The 17682-nt window shown below is 39.4% G+C and overlaps 1 protein-coding gene across 6 annotated transcripts in view; it reads right to left on the bottom strand.

Moving 5' to 3' along the window:
• Window positions 1-1071: 1071 nt before the first annotated feature.
• The window catches only part of LMNB1 (lamin B1), a 56881-nt gene continuing 40270 nt past the window's right edge, over window positions 1072-17682 (bottom strand). For all 6 annotated transcript variants that reach the window (XM_025432276.3, XM_025432278.3, XM_049116019.1 and 3 more), the window contains exons 6-11: window positions 15836-16056; window positions 14776-15001; window positions 13060-13164; window positions 9876-9995; window positions 4370-4477; window positions 1072-1865 (exon numbers count right to left, since the gene is read on the bottom strand). In XM_025432276.3, coding sequence (XP_025288061.1) covers window positions 1824-1865; window positions 4370-4477; window positions 9876-9995; window positions 13060-13164; window positions 14776-15001; window positions 15836-16056 — 822 coding nt within the window. In that variant the 3' untranslated portion in view covers window positions 1072-1823. The remainder of the gene's footprint in view (window positions 1866-4369; window positions 4478-9875; window positions 9996-13059; window positions 13165-14775; window positions 15002-15835; window positions 16057-17682) is intronic.

Genomic DNA, 17682 nt, shown 5'->3' with positions numbered 1-17682 from the left:
TATACCACGCTTCTGTATTACAGGCAATTCTTTCTAATGTCTAACTACTCCAAGTGTTGAGTTCTATAACCTAATTCACCCAGCAATAAAGTAGCTCCAGTGTATTTTGATGACAAGAACCCCATCTTGTGGCAAACTTTTTCAAAGCCAAGACTGGCCGTACACTGCAGCGCCATTCTCATTCTGAAGATAAATCTGCGTTGAGAAGTTATCATCTTATCTGCTTCACCAGACACAGTATCTTACCCGGCATTTATCTTGTGTCTGTGATGGCACCAAAGGAGGCAGTAAATCTGCAGAGCACAGTAATTCTGAGACTTTGTGAGTTATTTTCAAGTGAAAGCTGATCGTCTTTGTGAAGCTTACTGCGGGAATATTTTAAGAGAAAACCAAATACTGACTCTGGGCTGGCTTCTGAAATTTATCATCTGTCTGTTCTAGCAACGGTCCAGATATTCCACCTTCTACAAGATGAACACACTGAGCTAAAGCAATCACAAGACAAAAATGCCCCAAACCTCTGACAAGTGACACCCTAATTACCACCAAACACAACAGTGCCACCCTGTACAGCAATACACCTACCTAGGTCACAGCATTCACACCTTAAGCCTTTACTCAGTACCTTTACTCAGTAGCTTTTGTCCTATTTTACAAGACAATAAAACTAGATTGTAGGCATCATCTCCATCTTCTTCCTTTAAAAGGAATGTCTTTGGCCACAACCCCTGCCCCATTCGGCTTTTATTTAAAGAAATTTTGAGAAGGTTTTATTGTTAATAAGATAAAAAATATATAGCATTGAACACAGTGCCTGGCTCTAGAACATTAGCAATTATTACTGCTTCTATTATTGTTACTACTGTTATTAATGACAGCAGAAGGCTGGAAAGCGGGGGGGAGACACCACAACAGTTTGTGTTAATCTTCCTCTTTATCAAAACTTAAAGAAACATCTGGCACGAACAAGAAGCCAAATTATTTTTACAAAAAGCAAAACTAAAACAATATTTTTGTTTTCCCACACACACAAAATCGGGCTTTTAAAGGTAAAAAAAAAAAAAAAAGACATTAATATTAAAACAGCGTTTATTTGTTAATGTAACATAGGAAATTAAAGCAAGTTACACTATCTTTAAAAACACAGCTAATGCATTTTAAGAGAAACCCATCCCTCCCACCCCCAACCCCAGCCCCACATGAATTAAGAATCTAAGAGAAGAAATAACCATAAAACAAAGTTTTGTGGAATCCTTCATCCAAGAGTGCTTACATGATGATTAGGTTAATATTGCCTTCTTACAAAATTTCTCTTTTCTATTAAAAAAAATTTTTGTAGCCTTGATTGTTTATTACAAAAAAATTCAGTACAAAAGTTGTATATATTGAAAAATGCCCCCCTCACAGCACCGTTATATATATAGCAGAGAGTAATCAAGAGCAGACTGCTGGTCTAGATGGAGCAATCTGCAGATTATACCCAGACACACAGTGGTTCATTCACCCGCCCGTCCCCTCCTCCTAAGAACTTAAAAAAACACACACATACAAAAAAATGTCAAAAAATTTGAGGAACCCTTTCCAAACAGTACACAGTTAGTTCAGTGTCAATAATTCACATCTTGCAACCAAGTGTATGGATATGGTTTCTTTTACAAAACTTTCAGTGTCAAAAAAGGAAATTAAGGCCATCAGATTCGCAGCTTAAAAATTCACATAAAGGAAATACAAAAATACTCTGTGCTTCTGAGAAGGCTCTGCACTGCGCGTTGGTAAGGATTACCATGCTTCTTTATTTGAGGAAGACGGTTGACTGGAGAAGTTTACATAATTGCACAGCTTCTATTGGATGCTCTTGGGGTTCCCTGATGAGGAAAAGTAGGAAGAAAAATCAGTGCTAAGGAAGTAGATGACAGTTACTTCAAACTACGGCAGAGACTGGACAAATCCATATTACCTGACTTCAAATAAACCCTTAACTATTCCTCTCTTGCCCTTTTTAACCTTCTCTTACAGACATCTTCCAATAAATTCCAGAACACTGATCATGAATGAACTCCAGCTGCACATTCAGATCTGGAGGAGCTTAAAAAAAAAAATTCTGATCTAGGTCCCTAGATCAACTCAGTGAGAATTTCTCATTTAAATGGGGAAACGTATCTATTTATATGTAATTTTAGAGCTCCCTAAGTAATTATAATATGCAGCTGAAGTTGAAAGTCGCTGTTCAATAAATAACCTCCTTTTATAACTTTGGAGAGAGGAGGTCAGCAGACTCCATTCTGAACCATATCAGGGAACCCAGCTGGCTGGGTCCTCCGCTTGTACATCTCCAAACATGTGCTCTGGTCTCGTCCTCAAATGTGAAGTCAAAATGGCTCCCTTTTGCCACTAATTCTTTAAAACCTCACAGTCTGACCTGTGACGAACCACTAGACTGGACTGAACCTGGCTTCTTGAAAGGCACCAAAAAAACCTTATCATCAATTCGGAAGGCCACTGGACCCATTCTTTAATGTGAAGGCAAAATATCTACCCTTCCATCTTCCCTCTTTTAAACCTTGAAATCATTGCCTACTCTGATCACAAAAGCTAAAAGCCTCATACATCTGACTGCTTTTCGTTCTCTCCCAACTTTAGTCATACTACGTCTTTATGAACCTCCATTCACATAGTCCCTCTGTGTCTCCGCAATCTTCCTTCTGGAGTCAACCACGGCAGGTCTCAGCTGCTTCGTGGCTCCATCGTGTGCAGAAGCTATCTGTCCAGGCATCTCAGACCGCACACTTACCTCCAAGCCTCGTCCCCTGTATGTCTGACACACACCAATAAAAGTAGACAGATATGCTTGCCCCTTAAGTCCTGACACATCCCCTGTGATGAACGAAAGATCACCTCAGATTCTCTGCCACTCCTCCCATCAAGAGTTGAAGACTGTTTACCCTCACCTAGGACCGGAGATGGCTTGGAGACTCACTTTGGCTAAGAGAAGATGGGCCTAGCCTTTAAGAGATCTGGTGCTCTCTTTTTCACCCTCATGGAAGCCAGGCACCATGTTATAAATTAAGCTTGGGCTAAACTACCAAAGATAAACCAACAGGGAAAGAAAGATGAAGAACATTCCAGCCCCAGCCACCATCCCAGCTGAATGCAACTGCATCATTAACTTCACTCTCCATCACGTGGAGCAAAAGAACTGCTCAGTTGAGCCCAATCAAACCACAGAACCATGACAAGTAAGAAATACTTGTTTCAAATCACTAAGCCTTTCTAGGGTGGATGGTAATGTGGCCAACAGGTAATTCAAACACATGGAGAACACCATCCGTCTTCTGATACCCAAATAACTGCCATCCTTAGAAATACTGGACAAGCATACTTCCCAGAGATCTTCTCAACTATTCTGGTGGCCCTGTCTCCAGCATCTGCCTGCTACAACTCATACTCTGAGCCACTTGTCTGGCACCCTGAGATAACTGCTATTTTACTTCCAGGCATTAGAATTCTTCCCAGTAAAGGACAGGAAATAGATGTTGTCCTTGTTTCTTGAGAAAGCTAAGCCTAAAGTACCTGTTCTTAAACAGTCAAAAGTCCTCCAAAATGTATGAGGAAGTATCTAAAAACTCATTCTACCTCATACAACCCACTTCAAGTGGTTCTCTACTCTGGAGGCTAACCATGTCCAAGAATGTTTTTTGGAGTAGGGCTGGGGTCACTGAAGCAAAACAAAGAGATTTATAAATCTGTGAAGTCTTATAAGGATAAGGTAGGGATTTTAATTCATCATCTGACTCAAACAGCTTGAGAAGATAAACTGAATGCTTATTACTTATTAATAATTCCAATTTAATTAATTAAAATCATTTGGAGTTTCTTTATTTCAAGGGCTCTCAAAAGCCCAAGCATCAGCTAAAATCTATCTTGTAATTAGATGATTAGGAACTTAATATAGCAAGAATTTTGTTTCCCACTGCAGGTGAACATTACTGTTTTTTCTTTTTTAAGTTTATATGCAGATATTCTAAATTAGTAATCTAAACTTCTCTATCACAGAACTCCAGTAAATAATTGTGAGCATGCATTCCAACCCGTATATACTTATTTGCAAGTGATATACACGTCCTGTCATTATAAAACAAAACTGAAATCTGATGTGAGAGAAAAATGTTTTAAAAATAAGTGCTAGCATTTTCTTCCAATACACTAATATATTCTTCTGGAATATCCCCTCAGGAAAAACGAACCAACTCCACCTGGCCAATCACTTACGTGGTTCATCAAGTAACAGGGAAAAAACCAAACCTACTATTGATTTTGTCTTTATGTAATTCTGTCAATAAAACTTAATACAAATATATTAAAGTAATACCTGCTGGTGGAAAAGCTCTTCCTCTACAACCACTTCAGGTGCTTCTTCCTCCTCCTCTTCTTCTTCAGGTATGGTTGTTTTAAAGACTGTACTTCTCTGAGCAACCTCCTAAAGACAAGAGTGGCTTGATCTTAAGTTAAAAACCATACTTAAAAATCACAAAGGCAGTTGGGATGAGGGAACTTTTCTTTGCTTAAGAAGTAGCACCTCTCCTACATCAGGGACTACTTTTTTAAAAAGAAAAAAGTGGTTCATCAATAGCTTTAGCTACTGAACAGGAAATTTTGCATAACTAGTAGCAGTTCTTAGATTTGAAATATTCTCTGCAGGGGAGCTACTGATGTCCAATGTGAAACACCTGCTGCGAAGTTTCCAATGCTTTTGATCCCATTCTGTTATTAAGAACTCTGTGAACCATGTGGCACACTAGATTCCTTATAACACTCAATGTGAATTCAGAGTAAAGATCCTGGCTCCTAGCAAAAAGAAGGTACTAAACGCTGAATAAAATGAAGGTGAAGGCCGAACAAAAGCTGTGATCTCAGGCACCATGGTGTTAACAGTCCACCTTCAGCAATTCGTTCATCTCAGGAAATGGAATAAAGACAGATGAGCAATCCCTACTAATAACACACTTGTGAAGAAGCTCCAACGGATTTCACACGGAAAACAGTCCTGTCACTCACTGGAGGCACCAGAGAACACAACCATCTCATGTGCAGATGACTTTCCTGGAGGGAATGTGGCCTTGCATGATGCACAGCATATCTGTGTGAGCAGAAGGCTGACCTGATGATCTGGCAGCAAGTAAATGAGTGTGTCCTACAGAGCACCGCACAGCAGCTCATCTTATTCTGTACTGAATCCTAAGGTCGCTCAAGAAAGACAACTCAACAGACAAAGATGCTAAAATTATGTCAGTATAAAAGCTTATCTGGAATCTAACACACAACCAGTTAGTTTAAAATGGCAAGAGAAAAAAAACCAAAAAGCCCTATCCTACAAATGAAAGCTCCATTTTAAAAATGTCCAAGGATATATTTTATAAATGAAGCAAGGTAGTACTTTGTGGGGAATTTTGATTATTGTTACATGGCCAAAGAAGATGGATCGTTCTAAGAGTCTCCATTAGCCAGAAATTTCATTTCTGGGAGATCAGTCAGTGGTTACATACACAAATAGCCATTTCACAAATAGCCTGCTTTGACCAAACCCACTGATAAAAAAAGCATGTGAATCCTTAGATCAATCATAATTCTTTGAAGTAAAAGATGGATTGGAGGATGGCAACATACAAAACAGAAAAAGAGGGATCCCTGGGTGGCGCAGCGGTTTAACGCCTGCCTTTGGCCCAGGGCGCGATCCTGGAGACCCGGGATCGAATCCCACGTCGGGCTCCCGGTGCATGGAGCCTGCTTCTCCCTCTGCCTATGTCTCTGCCCCTCTCTCTCTCTCTCTCTCTGTGACTATCATAAATAAATAAAAAAAAAAATTAAAAAAAAAAAAAGAAAACAAAAAGAATTCTCAAAAAAGCGCTCAGAGTACCCAGCTTTCTGTAATTCACCCTAAAATGTGGCAAGAGGGGCACCTGGGTGGCTCAGTTGGTTGAGTATTTGCCTTCGGCTTGTGTCATGACCTTGGGGTCCTGCATCAGACTCCCTGCTGGGCAGGGGGGGCAGGAGGACCCTGCTTGTCACTCTGCTGGCCACTCCCTCTAATTGCGCTCTATCAAATAAATAAATTAAATCTTTAGAAAATCTGCTAGAGAATTCTTACATTCCAGCTTGAGCAGCTGCTGACAAGCATATACATCTCATCTGGAAATATGGGTTCTTAAATTGTGTGACAGAAGAACATTGTCCACAAATGCAAAATGCAGAAAACAGCAACTTGCCCAACTAAGTTAATTATAAATTAATTCAATTTAGCTACTTTTAATATAAGCCTGTTGTTAAGCACTTTTCATTTGATGACACTTAAAAACCAATTACTTTAATGCAGAAAGCCTGTACAGAAAATGAATATGCTAAATAATGTCTAAAAATTGTTAGAAAAATCATAAAACAAATTTAGAACCAAAAATTGTTGGGGGGTTTAGGCCCAGGAAACTGTCAAGGTGCTAGTAGATAAATGTCTTCATCAAAACAATTCCTCTCAGCAAGATATCCAACCCTACCAAGTGCCCTGAAAGACACACACAGATTGGTCTGTCTACAGAATGTATTCTCAACAGGTCCCTGTTAAGGCCTTGTGCACATCACATGATTCAGGAGTGCACCAAAACCAACGGGTCATGTGGTCACCTCAGCCAACTCTTCTCAGTCACAACATGCTGGCGGTGTGAAATCACTGTGGTGGGGGTATGGGATCCCCACACCCCAGAAATCAGCAAATGTTATGTGCAGATCAGGACGGTTTCTGTTGACAGAGGAGCTGACTGTTCAACTCTGATCTCTCTGTACACACAAGTAGTCATTCACATAGACAAAAGTTTCAGTTAGGATTACATTCCAGAAGGCACAAAGAGACTGCTTTATTTCTTATTTCCCTCATAGAAAAACATTTTATTTCAGCTTGTAGACATTTACTGTTTTTAATCCTCTGGTACCCCCTTCCTCATTTGTCAGTAAGAGCCCCCAATTTTACCTGAGTCCTCATCTCTCCTATGCTGATGGCACAGTCAGCCACAGTGAAGAAGAGGATGAAGCTGTTGGGAGGGAGAAGGCAGCTCAAACTAACTGTCCTCCTGACCCCAGGAACGGGTTTAGAGGTGAGCCTGTGACCCAAACTGGTACAATGCAAGAAAAGCCCAGGATGGAAAACTCACGGGAACATGGCTCAGTCCCAAAAGCCAACCTCAAAAGATGTACCTCCAGGAGCATCCTGCTGGGCAGGGGGATAGATGCATCCTGCATCTATCCTGTGTCAACCAAGGAGACACTCATAAAACAGAGACACGAAAGATCCTTGGGGACACTGGGTGAGCCACTAGATCAAGTCCACGATCTCTGGATTTTTGGTTTTGTGAGCCCATCTATTCCCATTAGAGACAGCTTAATTGCATTTTCTGACATTTCCAATGCCTCAGCAAGAAGAAAATATACATAAAAAATTCAACGGACTTAAGCCAATTACCTACAATCTTACAGAAAAATGGTCTTGGGGCACCTGGGTGACTCAGCGGTTGAGAGTCTGCCTTCAGCTCAGTTCGTGATCCTGAAGTCCTGGGATCAAGTCCTGCATCAGGCTCCCTGCAGGGAGACTGCTTCTTCCTCTGCCTATGTCCTTGCCTCTGTCTCTCATAAATAAATTTTAAAAAATCTTAAAAAAAAATCTTAAAAAAAAAAAGAAAGAAAAGAAAAACGGTCTTTACAGTGGTAATTATGGATTGCTGCAAATATGATCTGGGACCTACTAATAAACATGATTTCAGAATTAAAGGAATAAATACCAAATGTATTTATGTTGTCTGACAACCACAGACAGAAAAACTGTATTCATGATATTTTCCTCATTTCTCTCTTTTTCTTTTTAAAGATTTACTTATTTATTTACTTATTAATGAGAAACACAGAGAGAGAGGCAGAGACACAGGCAGAGGGTGCAGGGAGCCCAATGCAGGACTCAATCCTGGGACTCCGGGATCCCACCCTGAGCCAAAGGCAGAAGCTCAACCACTGAGCTACCAAGGCATCCCACTTTCCTCATTTCTGACAGAAGTCACTTAATAGACCATAGCAAGCAGAAGACAAGTTTGTTAAAAAGAATAGACAAACCAACCAACCAAATGATCTAATATTCAAGCGTTTAAATTATGAAGGGAAATCCGAGCTTTATAAAGTCAACTTTATGGGGGCTCCATTATAGTATCCCCTCAAGCCCTATCCCTCTTCCTGGGACCTACTTATTCACATGTCACTCTGTTTGAGGAGCTTTTAAACCTGTTACATTCCAAACACCTCCTCCAAGATCACTTCTAACCCGAACACGTTTTTACAGAGAAACAAATGGTACAGATGATGACCCAAGGGTTCACAAGAGCCTGTTGCCTCTGCCAGGGACCCTCATCACAGAGCTTGGCAACCTGAGATCACTACTCACAGCCAGGTTCTGAAAGAGTTCTGTGTCCTGCCAATCCCAGACATGAGGATAATGACCCGCACAAGAGCTGCAGTCAGGGCAGCACCCAGGAGCCAGCAACAGCCACGGGGGAATGGTTCCAAAGTGCTGAAGACGAGAAACGAGCAACGGATTCCGCAGAGAACAGGAGAAAGATCCAACACCTTGACATGCGCAAGTAACTAACTTGGCATGTATAAACTGACTCCCCTACCCTGAGAACCTAGCTGGGCATTTGGAGGTGAATTCCCCAGAGGCGCCTCAAAATCTCACACAATGCTGAAGTCTACAGTGAAAGAATCACAAGTCGTTTCATTTCCAGACTCAGCATGAGGTTAAGGGAACTCTTCACTCGGCAGAAAGTGATTCCACAGGAAGAGCAGCCCAAAGACCCACAGGTGCATACAGGAAGCAGTCCAAAGATCCACAGGTACATGACAGACAGGAGGGCCACCAGGCATAGGACTTGGGATGCAATACCTTAGACCCCCCACGGCAAATGCTGTTAGCTGCTTTATTTCTCTGAACTCAAAAGTGAAGGTCTGTGTCTAATTTTTTTTAATTTTTAGCAGGAAATTCTTACCGAATGCCTATTATGTGCCAGGGAAAATCATAATAGGTCCTTGCCCTCAATGTGCTTATGACTCTAGTGAGAGAGGCCAACGGGCCAAGCGCCATGCCAGGTAGGTCTGCACCTGGCATCACAGGAGCAGAGAAAGCAACCTGAGAGGGATACTGCAAGTTGACCTGCAACCACCCTCTCCTTTGCAGAGCCCCATTTTGCGGGGGGAGGGGGGGGCAGGTGTGTATGTGTGCACAGGGCATGGGTGTCTTCACGTGACAATGAGGGTAGGGAAGGTTCGTAAGAATGTAGGAATGACATGTTGAAAACATAAACCTCAAGCAGATGTACACTCCACAATCTTCAAACTCAAAAGAGTTTCATAAACAATCTGAGAGCTAGGAACATAGCTTGTAACATACCAGAGGCTAGAAAGATACATTCTGAGGCGTTTCCCAATGAGCATCTCATTTATATTATATCCATTACATTAGTATTATCACAGTTGTGACTTGTCTTATTATCCTTTTAAAATGAAATGAAGATGAAGAGAGGTGAAAGAACTTGCCAAAAGTCACAAAGCCAGTGTGCAGTGGAGGCAGAAACTGGAGCCTGTGCTAATGCTCAGTGCTCCACAATACACTCCTATTTCACTCCTAAAATGTGAAGTCAGCTTCACTTTGATTTACTCAGCAGCCTTGGTCTGGTGTAAGCAATCAGTTACTTCACATTTCAGTTTGACTTCTAAGAAGAAATCACTCTTACACAAGGAACTTTAGAGTGGAACAGACAGTGGAGTGAGTAGTACTGACAAAATGGCCTCACCTCTCCCTGAGAATTTTTCAATATAACCTTCACATCTTCGCCAGTGCCCCAAGAGTTCTGGTTCTTCCAGATGAGGTCAGTGGGAGGACTGGCTGTAACACCAGCATTTGCAGCCCAGATCTAGAAAAGAAAAGAGCATCAGTCCAGCCAGAACCCTGCCCTGCCCACAACCTAGTAACAGCAATGTAATGAGAAGACTTGAACCCCTAATTCTAAGTCTCAGAACTGTGTCCCAGCTTCAGACCTGCTGTACAAACTAGCTGTGTGTCCAGGAGAGCTTATGTAGGCCTTAGCTTCCCCATCCAATAAATGGAAATGATGATGTTCAGGAATCTTGAGGTGACATCTACATTCACCTCCTAGCCCCTCAATATGTCAGTTGAATGTGTGCAAGTGGCCTTATTCTCATCCATAAAATGGGACAGAGGCAGAACCTATAATACACGGGATTGCTGCAAAGAACAAAAGGATTAGCTGCAAAGTGGGTCTGGCTCACTGAGCAATGATTAGCCCTCCCTGTCAGCACTCAGCTATGGGTTTTATGGACCATTCCTCCAGCTTGGAGCCCTTGGACCCACTCCAACAGTATCCTCCAGCTGCCTATAGCAGTCAACAAGGAGACACTACTAACTCCTCTCAAACTTCTGCAGTAGACAGCCCATCTAGAATATTCTTATAGAACTGGTATGTCTCCAATCAGGGGCAATATCACCACACCCCATGAGTGTCTGAGACTGAACTCCAAAAAGCACACAAGGAATGAATAACCCATTAATCAATGATAAACAGGCTGCTATTGAAATAGGCAAACAAGTAATTACTCTCCCCTTCTCATAAGCACGGAAATTTTGCCATGTTTTTAATGCATATTATTGGCAAGAGTATTGGCAGGGCATAGATAATTTGAGTCAGAAAAACTGTATGTGAACCCTAGACAAATTACTGCAGCTCCACCAACCTCAGTGTCCTCATCTGTAGGGATACTACGAGTCCTGAGGTTTCTAGAAGACCATATTAAAACAGAAAAGTTTTATACCCCATAAATTATTTCACAATATAAATGGCTACATGATGGCAAAAGGAACACAAGAAATAGTATAGGCAAGTATCATTTTAAATGGAGAGAATAATCTATAAATTTCTGATTAGGAGGGAGGCTGTCCTCTTCAGATGCTCACCTGAAGCTGCGAGATCTTCCATCAGCATTATAACTAGAAAGGGACAGGGAGCTGTTTACTGGGATAAAACAAAAAGGAACTGGCTCTGGGCTGTTAGCGTCATGTAGAATGTTAGTGTTTTCCTAATTTCAAGCAATACTTTTTCACTAGTCCATATGGAACCACTGAGTTGGGTTTTGTATTAATTAGTAATAATCCTAAAATCTTGGATAATTTAATCTAAAATTAGTATGTTCCAGAGCTATCCTGTTCAACATGCTAGCCATATGTGACCTCAAGCATTTGAAATTTGACTAGTCAAAACTGAGATGTACTGTGAGAATATCTTAGTCCAAAAAAAAAAAAAAAAGAGAAAAGGTAAAATATCTAATAATTTTTATACTGATATTTTGAAAGAATAGTATTTTGGATACATTACATTAAATAAGACATAGTACTAAAATTAATTTCACACCTTCCCTATTTTTCTTTAATGCAACTACAAGAAAATTTTAAGTTACATATTTATTTCTCTTATTTGTGTTCTAGTGTTTTAAACTGATGTTTGCTATTGCCCAGTACAACTTCATAGTTAAGATTACTTATCACTGCTATGTTCCAAAGAGCTTCTTATCCCATTTAATACTAGCTACTTAAAAAAAAAATTACATTTCATATGATAATTGGATTCTCCACTAGACCTATAGTATATATCTATATCTATATACCTATATACCTATATACCTATATACATATATATATATATGTATGTATTTGGTCTCTGAGGAACTACATCTAGTGGAAAAAGCAGATGATTGGCATAATGGTTTCACATTACTTTAGAGAGGTAGAGAGCACACTCAAATCTGAATCTTCTGAATTAAAATGTCAGATTCTTTCCACCACATTATGTAGCTTCAATAAGACACATAATAGGGCTGAACAATTTTCTCTCACTATAATAATTACTGAAGAGAAGAAAAGACAGTCTGGTTAGGATATTTGTTCCCATTTTTTACCATTACAAAATTAGCATCTGATATTTTCACAATGTGGTATCAAGTTCTTCAACACACTTTTTAAAAGAGAAATCCTAACCAGTTTGAGCTTTTGATCTTAAACACTAAGATGTGTATCAATCATAAATTTAAAAGTATGTGTTTAATATTTTTAAAAAGGATTGATAAAAGAGACAGTCACTTCTATATCCTTCAGGGATAAGAATGTAGACTTCTTTCACATCTATCAAAGTTAACACATTGTTTTTAAAATCTACTTATGAAGTTAAAGTAAAGTAATCTTGTGTCTGCTCCATGAAGCAACTTCTCTAATAAGTATGCTGTGAAATTTAGTAACTATTAAAGACATGGTATTTCAGAACACAGCAACAGTGAACCACTTAGAACCCAAATCAGAGTCAGAGTACCACAAAGCCCATCTCTTTTCAAATCTAGAAACTTAAACACTAGTAAAAACCATGTTACCCTCTATAAAATACTATGTTTAAAAAAGTGATTGTTTACAACAAAACCTAACACTTAATAATTTTTAATCAAAACATAAGTCCCTGATCCAACACCAGAGATGATGACTAAGGGTGAGGTGGGGCCTGGACACCAAATCACTACCCAGATGATGCTGAGGGTCACCCAAGGCTGAGGGTCACTCAAGTCTTAAGGCATACCTTAGCATTAATAGATTATCCTAATAGTTCTTTATGTCAAGCAGTATCTCCTGAATCAGACTGGGTTACAATTACCAGTCAAGAGACAGCTGTTTTATATCTACTGGAGTAGACAAAATAAAAAGAATTCAAAGGTCAATACTTTCACTTTTAATAGTCAATTACTGCTCTCAATAAGACAGAATTTTTAAAATCTTTAATAGTACTTGTAATTCCTTAATAACGTCAAAGATGTTTTAATGCCCATTTCTAAAACACTCCTCTTTAAGCCAAAAATTTCCTTGAATTACTTTAATTGTTAGTTAAGACAGTGAAGTTAAATTAAATAATTAAAATCACTTACTGTAACAGTCTGGCCTGCCTTCAGCACATATCTTGAGGTATATTTGTAACTGACTGATGTATCTCCAATTTTTCTGATCATTTCCCAGCCTCCCATTGGCTGATCCTATTCATAAGCAGAGTAAAACAAGGTCACATCAAGTATACAGAAAGTGATGGATAATCAAATGAATTTACACAGGCACTTAAACTAAGACAGCTCTGTGGCTGTCTTCCCATGATTCATATTTTCCTACCATAAAGAGAAAACATGGTTTTGGCATTCAGCAAAACAGTAGCTTCAAAAATGCTACAGTTTTAATATTAAGGTACTTAATTTTAAAGAAGACAAAACTGGAAGAAAAGGGATGTGAACCAAACTCGATGGTCCATATTCACTGCTAGATCAAGTGGGTCTTTAAAATTTACAACATAATCTAGAGGTCATAATCACAATTATAAACATCTAATATTTGACTACTTTAAGCTTTAAAAATGCAAACACATAAGAAAATAAATCCTTTTTCTTTTGCACCTATACTGCGTCTCACATTTAACTCCCTTACCTCAAAGCATAACAGGCTGAAAAAGGGTCACTGATCCAATGACCAGTCCCAGGTCACAGCTACCACCTCTGGCCCACAACCTCCCCAGGGCTGCCTGGCACCTGAAGAAAGGTGCAGGGTATTTAAAATAATTAGCTACAGTCATCTATACCCATCTCTAACTCAAAGATAAGAATAAACCAGACTGAAAGCCAGCTTTAGAATAAGTCAACACAGGGCTGTTATGCTGTCTGAAAAACAACCGAACTACAACAATGGAGCAGCAGAGACTACTGTTGTTCTTCAGCTTTTAAACTCATGACTAAGAGGGCTTGGGGCCCGTTCCCTTTCCTATATGAACTGCTAGCTTTCCTTTGCCCATCCCAATTATTTATTCATACACACAAAACACACTTTTAATAGCTCCAGTGAGAAAAGGAGTGATTTTCATGAACATCATCTGATGAATCCTGAACACGTGCTTCAGAAAGTGACATCCATCCATCCCACTGCATCTCCATGGAACCCCCAGACCTGCCTTCCAGCATCATCTCACACTCCTTCATGACCTCCAGCTCCATCATGCCTAGCCAGGGAAGACTTTCACTACTGAGATCTCAAAAACTCCAGCTCGAAACCTCAGAATTTCCTATGAATACTTTGTTTACTTTTAAACAAATAATTTCAAGATAGGGCTCCACACTATTCTTCATACAAATCAAATCATTAGTATTCATTCATTTATTTAGAGAGAAAAATACTCCCTGCATAATTTGAGCCTGGGCTCATGTTTCCTTCCTTTTTTTTTTTTTTGTTTTGTTTTTTTGTTTCCTTCCTTTTCTGAAGTTAACAACTGTGACAGGGTATCTCCCATTTACACTCACAACTCCAACTCTTCCACAAGTCTGCCTGGGGCCTCAGGAAGGCCACTGGGCAAGAATGACCAAGTGTGAAAAGCAGCTCTGGCTCTGTAAAGAAATGCTGAGGAGGAAAATCTTCAAACTAGTAAGTGTACTTCTTCCTCCTCCTCCTATTTTAATGTATACTTTCCTTCATGAATTTAAGCAAAAAGGAGGAGACAAACTCATTCTTGTGAAGATTACCAAATCCAAATAAAGTCAGAGGAATTATGACAATTGTACAATCTACCATCCAGCAAAGCCTTCCTGGAAAAAAAGGGGGTTGTTTTTTACCTGTTCAGAAGTGTTCTTCAAGCGTATAAATTTCCCATCAACATCTATCTCTTCAATGCAGACATTCCCAGTGGCTGAAGCAGAGTGAGAGATGCTAACGCTACTGCTGGCCTCTGACTCTTCCACATCAACTCTCTTCCTCTTTCCTCTAGTTGTGCGAACACTCCGACTTGAGGATGCTCGGGATACTGTCACACGAGACGAAGGGCTTGGAGAGAGTTTCAATCTACATGGGAAAAATAAACACTCCATTTATGAGATACTTATGTCCTTCCTACTTTAGAAAAAAGAATATTAATATCCTTCACATGCTTTTTGGGCACCTGCATTTCTAAAGCAACACATTACTAAGGATGTGCTGGACAAGGCCGATATACATCCTTAATAAGGTTAGTTTATTTGTGCTAGAATGTGCATAATGTTCTTTAAAAACATAATAACTTGAATGCTTTCTCTAGAAATAGAATATAATCATTATTCAGGAAGTATGGAAAACACAGGGAGAGGAATCAACCCTCCTACTACCACCCTACCACAACCATGGTTATGTTTAGTATACTTTTCCTCATTTTTTCATACCTGTGTTTTCTTTCTATAAAAATTACAATCACAATGTATGTAACAATGAAACTGAATGGCTTCTCATTCTAAATCACTTTCCCTTAGAAACTTTTTCTAAGAACAGGTGTCAAAGAATTTATACACTAACTAGATTTGAAAAATGACTATGAAGTCTTTCAGCAAATCTAGTATTTTACAACATACTAAATTATCAAAACATTTTAAAGCTCAAGAAAGACTCCACATTTTGACAGAGTCCAGCATTTAAAATAATAATAAGACTGGGTGAACAGTATTTTTTGTTGTTGAGGTAGAAATATGATACATTTCTATTTACCTCTACACCTAGGTGTTAAAAATAACATAGAAAATACTTAAAGTTGCCTTAAATGTTAAAATAAAATTTTTGCAAAGGCCCAATCCTAGTTACTACTCTTTAAATAAAAAGGATGAGGGCAAGAAGTAGACTATGAGGTAAAGTGACACCTAAGTTGCTTACCTCTCCTCTTCGCCCTCTAAGAGCTTCCTGTAAGCACTGATTTCCATGTCCAGGGCTAACTTTACATCAAGAAGTTGTTCATAATCGTTCAACTGTTGCTGCATCTGATCCCTTATTTCCGCCATCTCTCTCTCCTTGTCAGACAGCATGCGCCGAGAGTTGTCTCTTTCTTTAGCAAGCAAGTCCTCCAGCTCTTGAATCCTCTCCAAACATGCTCTAGACTTCAGAGTCAAGAGAACACATTTATTTTCTAAGAACATTCCAACAGTAGCACAAAGCAGCTATCTTAAACCGCTTCCTGGAGGAAAACAAAAAGAACCTGAAGGAATCTCTAACTTTAGAACACAAAACAGATTTTGATTTTCAGAAATTAAAAACTAAAATTTCTCCAATATAAAATATAGCCCTCAGGAAAGTTCTGGCTTATAAAAGACTTTAGAAAGAGATAAATTCATCATATGCAACTGTGAGAAATGTACATATAACTTTTCTGTATTTGGCCAAATAAAACAAAATTTTAAAAGTTATGGTTTTAACCTGAGCCTGGGTGGCTCAGTCAATTAAGTGTCTGCCTTCAGGTTGGGTCATAATCCTGGGGTCCTGAGATTGAGCCCATTGGACTCCCTGCTCAGCAGGAGTCTGCTTCTACTTCCTCTGCTTGTGCTCACTCTCTGTCAAATGAATAAAATCTTTCAAAAAAGTGGGATCCCTGGGTGGCGCAGCAGTTTAGCGCCTGCCTTTGGCCCAGGGTGCGATCCTGGAGACCCAGGATCGAATCCCATGTTGGGCTCCCGGTACATGGAGTCTGCTTCTCCCTCTGCCTATGTCTCTGCCTCTCTCTCTCTCTCTCTTTCTCTGTGACTATCATAAATAAATTTAAAAAAAAATCTTTCAAAAAAGTCTTATTTTTTTTTAAAGTTATGGTTTTAGAAAAAGTCAACTGTGCCCCCCCCCCAAGCCACATCACTCAAACATATAAATTAACTAAAAATGAAAGGAAATTCACTGATTAAAAAACCTCATGGCAGGTGAAAGATTGTTGTGGAGAACTGCTGGAACTATTCAGAAACCAAAGAAAGGGATTCTGGTACCCCCTCAGGTAGAGTCTCCCTGCAAGACTATATACAGAGATGATATAATACAGTGCAGTCTATAAGAGATTACTGTAAATATAGAAACTTTGTATTTGGAATTTAAAAAATGAGAAATAATACATCCTGCACCAGAAAGTTCATCTGAGAAACCTTGTGGCTCACCAGGTAATTATTCTTCTGCGTTTCACCCAAGACAGAATTCATCTCAGTAACCTCAGAAAATGACAAAGGTAATCAACTAAAAAAGACTGATGGATAGCTCAGGCCCTTAGAATCATAAGTACCAGCATCAGAGCAGGAGAGAGGTACCATGCAAAAATTAAACCTGGAAGGCTAAAAATCAAAAAGAGAATCTGCACTGTGCAGAAACACCATACTCTAGTTAGTACATGTATTTCTCACAAGGTTATGGGTTAAAAATTTTCAAAGTGCTTTTCATCTTTACCAGGGATGAACAAATAAGTAAAAAATATGGTAGAAAATGAGGTTTTTCACTCTCAAAGAGAAAAGCTATATAGATAAGCAAGCAAGAAAGCCCAAAATGAACCCTTTGATATGGGGTTAGTCAGAAACATCTGTATGAACTTGCACTTAGTTTAATATAAATACAAGTGGATAGACACAATTATAGAAAAGTATGTAAACACGGCTTAGTATACACACATATATTACCTAGCTCCATCCACAAGAGGGCCTAGAAGCAATGATACCCCAATACCAGGGAGACTCAGCATCCTGATTTTAATTTCTATA

The sequence above is a fragment of the Canis lupus genome, chromosome 11 (genome assembly GCF_003254725.2).
Source record: "Canis lupus dingo isolate Sandy chromosome 11, ASM325472v2, whole genome shotgun sequence".
Taxonomy (NCBI): domain Eukaryota; kingdom Metazoa; phylum Chordata; class Mammalia; order Carnivora; family Canidae; genus Canis; species Canis lupus.
This window is presented reverse-complemented; position numbering and strand designations above follow the sequence as displayed.